Source organism: Antechinus flavipes, chromosome 1, assembly GCF_016432865.1.
Source record: "Antechinus flavipes isolate AdamAnt ecotype Samford, QLD, Australia chromosome 1, AdamAnt_v2, whole genome shotgun sequence".
Lineage (NCBI taxonomy): Eukaryota > Metazoa > Chordata > Mammalia > Dasyuromorphia > Dasyuridae > Antechinus > Antechinus flavipes.
Window position 1 is genome coordinate 616,226,913 of NC_067398.1, and position 6,000 is coordinate 616,232,912.

The following is a 6,000-nucleotide window of genomic DNA, read 5'->3' on the forward strand; positions in this document are numbered from 1 at the left end:
GACCACATGTCAGGGATGTTGTGGAAGGTGTTCTTATTCCACTACGGGTAAAACTAGATGACCTTTGCTCTGTAAGCCCCTCATACCTGGAATGCCTTCCCCACAGTCTTTTCCATGAGCCTTTTCTTAACCCCACCACATCTGCCCCTTTCTCCCTAATGATGTTGGATTTGATTTGCATTTTTTCTGCATATGTTGTCTTTTCAAAAGAATGAAATCTTCTTGAGGGTAGGGATTGTTTCTTTTTTTGTCTTTGTAAACTCGGTATCTCATGCAATGCCTGCCACTTAGCAAACCTCAAAGTATGATTGCTTATTGGTTGATTAACTTCTAATGTTGAAATTCTGTGAAGTTCAAGTTCTTTGAGCCAGAAGGAATAGCAATATTTTTACACTTGGTTAAAAATGTTCTGCATATAGTATTGTTTGCAAATAGTATAGTATTATTTTCTCTTTTTTTGATTTTTTTTTTTTTTTTTTTTTTTTTTTTTTTTTAGGAAGGGATTTCAACCTTGGACTTACACACTGAGGCCAGTTTTTCAAGTATGTTTTCACAGCCTCCTTGTGCTGAATTGGGTGTTCCACTTCCTGCGAAGAACTTAATATTTAAAGATGGCATTTTATCTGAATGGAATGGACGGTCACCTTCCTCAGTACTTATTGCAAATGTTAATTTGCAATAGTTCATACACATACCATTTTTGTTCACATTTACTGCCTTTTTTTCTTTCTTACAGTTAATTTCTAGTGCCAACCACTAAGAAGTATACTGCTGCTGCAGAACAATGTATGCTAAAGTGGTATTAAAAGTGTTTGTGTTGCAGTTTGTGGGGAAATATTTGCACTGTCTGGAGTCTTACTCATTACTGCATATCCTGCTGCAACAGAGAGCTTTTTAGCAGTCAGCACTGTATTTTTACCTAGAGACAATCTGCATTTCTTTTATAAACCTAAGGATACCCTTTATGATGATTGTTAAATTTATAAGTGGTCACCACAGATAATTGCAATAGTAATTTTATATGTTAGTTACTCAAACATGAATCCTGTTTAATTTTATATTTGATTATCTATACTTTTTGGGGGTAATGGAAAGAAATTTAATTTTTCCAATCAAGAAGTTTCCTGGCCCTTAAAATAGTAAAATGCAAAAAACAACCAAAAACCTAGTAAAATCCAGTGATGTGTCATGATATGAGGGCGGTGTTATAAACTGTAAAAGTTGTCTTTTAATTATGTATATCAGTTGGATGGTGTTAAAAGTATATAAATGCATAGTCAAAAATAATTTGATCTTGCTTTTTACAAGGTCTTAACTCTTGAAACATCAAGATTCATTGATACCTCATGAGAAACTTTGAAAAACATTCTACATATAAGCAATGTGGTTTTACATATGAAAGCTTCATTATCCCTATCTTTATTTTTATCAGATGTTTCTATAAAAAGTGACCTTGTTTGGTTGTTACTATTACTGCCCATTTTAACTTTTTAATTGAGTTTAATTGAGTAACCTTCATTTATAATCACAAGACTGATTTATATGGAAACAGATTTCTTATTTACAAACCAAAGATTGGGTGCTTTATGTTCAAATAAACATCAGGGAATAAACATCAGGGAACTGTAAGTGTTGGCTTTTAGGGAAAAAAGTATGATAAATTATTCAACTGAATTAACAGTTGTCCCATTTAGACATGGCCTTCATCTTATGTAATCTAGTTTCCTGTAAGTGGGCCTGGGGTAAAAAAGATAAAGGGAAACAGAATGTTGTTTTAAAGTTTTTCTTGAGTTATCAGTTCTTGTAATATGACAAATATTAACTCATTTAATTGGAGTACTTCAATAATTCACTTTTACATTTATCAAGTACCTTCCTTAAAGAATTTTGGGCAGTGTTATTGTTTAATTTAGACTTATCTGTAGGATGATTGCTTTGCCAGTTTAACAAATGTCCTGGTAAAACTGCATATATGGAAAACATTTAAATTTGGGGGACAGTTGTAATGTAAAGATTTCTGCTGATACTTTTTTTTTCTCATTCTATAAGGAACAGTTACTTGTGTGTTTAATCTGGTAATATATGTCTTTCCTAAAACTGTAATCATAACCATACCTTCAGTACTGTGTGCTCACAATATTATTGAAAAACTTGGACCAAGAACCTGGTGCAGTGAGTTGCTGGAAAGTGTTTATGGTAAATGTGATAACATTTTGTTTTCTACTGTAGTAGGAACCAAGTGTGTGTTAAACATATGTATAAAAAAAGGAAAAAATAATGCATAATAATAGTGAAATGATTTGTTAAACTGTGAATCACACTAATTTCTCACATAACTGTTAATGTACATTCCTTTTTCTGTAAATGTATAACTTGCAGTTTCTCAACTGAGTCCAAGTACTTAATTTGATCAGTGCTGCTTTTTATTCTAACATTTTTCTTATCTGGTTTGTTTTTTTACTAACTGTAGTAGTTATTTATTCTGCAGATATTAGTACTTTAGGCCTACTATGATATCTGCATTAATAAAGGATTGAATTTTTTTTTTGTTGGCAGTAAATCCAGTTTTTCATAAATTTGTAACAAAATATGGGAATGATTTTCTGCCTTATTTCCTTTCCAAGAGAATGGAGGGGAAAATGGAATAAAATAGTGATCATGCATTTTAGGAAAAATGATTGAAAAAAACTTGTGTTCAACTCTGATTTTTGGTTTCTGCCTTTAAAAGGAAAAAAGGAATCCATTGATGTACAGTTTGGCAGAGCTTCCATACTGTAAGCATATTCAGTGTTGTAAACAAAAAAATGTAAAATGCTGCTGTTTTCAGATTGTGTTTTACAAACTTAGTTTTATTTCATTATAATTGTATATATGATCATAAAAAAAACCATACATTATCTTATGTAAAGATACATCTCTTCATTTAAAGCTGGCAATTCAATGAAACTTTTAAAAAATACACTGTTACCTAATTAATGGGTGACTACCAAAGAGAAGGATCATTAAAGATTTTTAACTCAATTTTGTTGCTGTTTGATATGATTCCATTTGGCTTTGTTGCTTTTTATAATTGTCTTTTAAGTATGACTTAAGCAGAGGTAAGACTTTGAAAACCAAAAAAGGTGGGGGAGAGGGAGAGAACCTTTTTAAAATGGCATATTGATATTATAGTAAGTAGAGCCATTTAAAGTATGCAGTAGTTCCTGCTCCTTTTAATGTGTTCACATAATTTTATGTTTATTTTCCTTCAGGAATAGTATAGCTGACCTGCTCAATACTTTTAGTTGGAATTATTTTAAGCATTTAGAATTGAGTTTTGCCATTTTTCATACTGCTATATTCCCTGAGGGCTTCAGTCTCCTTCCCCATTCCCTCCTTGTTTAGTTTTTCAAAAACAGTTTGTATTTAAAAGGTTTTAAAGTACCAAAATTGTAATTGAGTACCATGGATTGTTTTCTGGTATGATGTTGTTAATAGTATACAATGAAATGTATAAAACCTTGTGTTCAATTTGATGATTGGCACATGTAACATAAATGTTTACAATAAACTATTACTGATCAAGATAGTGGGATGATTTTCAATTTTAAATGTATGCTATAAGTACAGAAATTATGTAGTACAGTGAAATTTTAATAATTAAAACAATTGGGAAATTAAAAAAATAAAAAATTTAGACATGTACATACTACTTAAATGTTTACTATCTGAATAAGATGCCAGTAAGGACATTTTTTCTCTAATACAGATTTCTGTAAGTGAGGAACACTTAATTATAAAATAATATACAAAATATATAAATTCTGTTATATATAGCTGCAAGTCTGAGTTATAAAGTATCTCAAATCATTTGTTCTTTTGGACTTATTCTGTAGTAGTCAAAACTTTATTCTGACTTTTTTGTCAGACTTTTTGACTTTTATGATGCTTGAAATTATTAAGCTTCTTAACATAGTGTTGATCACTTAATGGTATTATTCTGTTTATATCCAGAAACTTTTAGCAAAAGCTTTCAGAGATTCCCAACTGCCAAGAATTATAAGGAAGGTTAGAAAATGGATTGCCATTCTTGTAGGGAAGTAGCTTTCTAAAAATAACATTTCCTAGTTGATGGTTATCTAAAAGAATTGGTTAGTAGACTTGTATTGTTCCCTATAGAGGAGAAATCAACTAATCACAACATTTCTTTCAGTGGCAGATACTTTACTTTCTAGTTATAGGATATCAGGTCAGTTTTGTTTGATAATTTCTTGAAAGATGTCCTGTCCCCCTTTTTTTTTTCATTGTAGCTTTCAGTATCCAATAGTTCTTAGATTGTCTCTCCTGAGTCCATTTTCCAGGTCAGTAGTTTTTCCAGTGAAGTATTTTACATTTTCATATATATATTAGTATTGACTTATTCTTGATTTCTCATTGAATTATTCACTTTCATTTATTTAATTCTAATTTTTAGTGAATTATTTTCTTCAATTAGCTTTTGTACTTCCTTTTGCATTTGGCCAGTTGAACTTTTAAATGACTTATTTTGTTCATTGGATTTTTTTTTCCATTTCACCAATCCTAATTTTTAAGGAATTGTTCTCTTTTTCCATTTTACCAATTGTATTTTTTAAGGAATTGTTTTCTTCAATTTCTGTTTCCTTTCCCAAAGCTCCTGCAAAGTGCTCATTTCCTTTCCCTATTTTTCTTCCAAGCATCTTTTTAAGATCCTTTTTGAATTCTTCCAAAAGAACCTGTTAAGTTGAAGACTAGTACATATCTCCCTTTGAAGTTTAATATGGAGGGGTTTGAAATCTTCTTCCCTGTCCCAACAGTAGGTATCTATGATCAGAGCTCTTTTTTGCTTATTTTTAAAGGTTGAGGTCTGCTCCTAGGGAAAAAGAGAGATTGTTTTCCTCTATGGGGCTACAGGGTTTTACCTGGGGCCAGTGCTGTTGGCTTCCTCCCTGAGTTGGGTGAGCCTGGCCAAGTCCTGCTTGTTATGTTGGAGTTCAGGGCTCACTTTGCCTTCTGTAGTTGTGTTGGAGGTCTCACAGCTAGTCTGCCGATCTACTGGCTTCTGAACCAGGACAGAGTAGCCAACACTGGGGTAGTTTGTCTAAGAGTCTCCCACTAGATTCTCTGCATGGGTCATCTCTAGCCTGGGCCTCTTTGCACTGTGCCTGCCCTAGGCCGCATCCCTCCCTGCCTGATTGAGACAGACTTTTCTGAAGTCCTTACATGATACCTTATGCTGGGAATTGGTTATACTCCAAATATTTGTGAGTCCTGTCATGCCAAAATCCATTCAGAAGCTTGATCTGGTGTGGATTCTAAGGGAAGCCAGGAAGAGCTCAGGCAAAGTCCTGTCTATGCTCTGTCATCCAGGCTCCACCACTAATCACAGAGTTTCTAATGCAGGCTGGACAGATTAGTATGTGAATCTAAAGTTAACTGGATAGCAGAAAGCCCACTGGAAAGAAGTGTCATGTCCAATTAGTGGCTGGTGAAATTGATGCCTGATGTGGAGTAAAGTCCCTCTCGTGTTACACTAATGATTCCTGTCTCTGCAAGGTACACTTCTGTTAAATATGTTTGTAGAAGATTGAATTTACAGTTTATAGGGTGAATGTTTTATTCTTTTTTATTAAATTATCTTGGGAACTGAATGTTTCACCTGGCTGACAAAATAAACACTGGGAATTTGTGAGCGTGGCTTGGAGAGGGTTCTGACCCACAAAGTACCTAAACTTTGGGCTAGCTTTCTGGGGCCCAGTTGATAAGGAGAGCTCTGACCACTGTATATTCATAACGGGAGGGATAGTGCATATTTGGCAGCTAGATGGTACAATGGATTTAGTATAGATGGATATAGTGATCTAACACTATATTGCAGGTCTTAGATCTTATTTCTATATACACATCCTTGTTTAGACATATATTCTCAAAGCTCAACTTTGTGAAACAAAAGGAGTTTGACTGATACTGTGATAAAGCTGTGTATGCTCCTCATCCTGGTTC

The 6,000-nt window shown here is 33.4% G+C and overlaps 1 protein-coding gene across 3 annotated transcripts in view; it reads left to right on the top strand.

Annotated features, from left to right (window-relative positions):
* Positions 1-3,564, top strand: part of FAM91A1 (family with sequence similarity 91 member A1) — a 53,747-nt gene extending 50,183 nt beyond the window's left edge. For all 3 annotated transcript variants that reach the window (XM_051971062.1, XM_051971063.1, XM_051971064.1), the window contains one exon: positions 497-3,564. In XM_051971062.1, coding sequence (XP_051827022.1) covers positions 497-682 — 186 coding nt within the window. In that variant the 3' untranslated portion in view covers positions 683-3,564. The remainder of the gene's footprint in view (positions 1-496) is intronic.
* Positions 3,565-6,000: the final 2,436 nt, after the last annotated feature.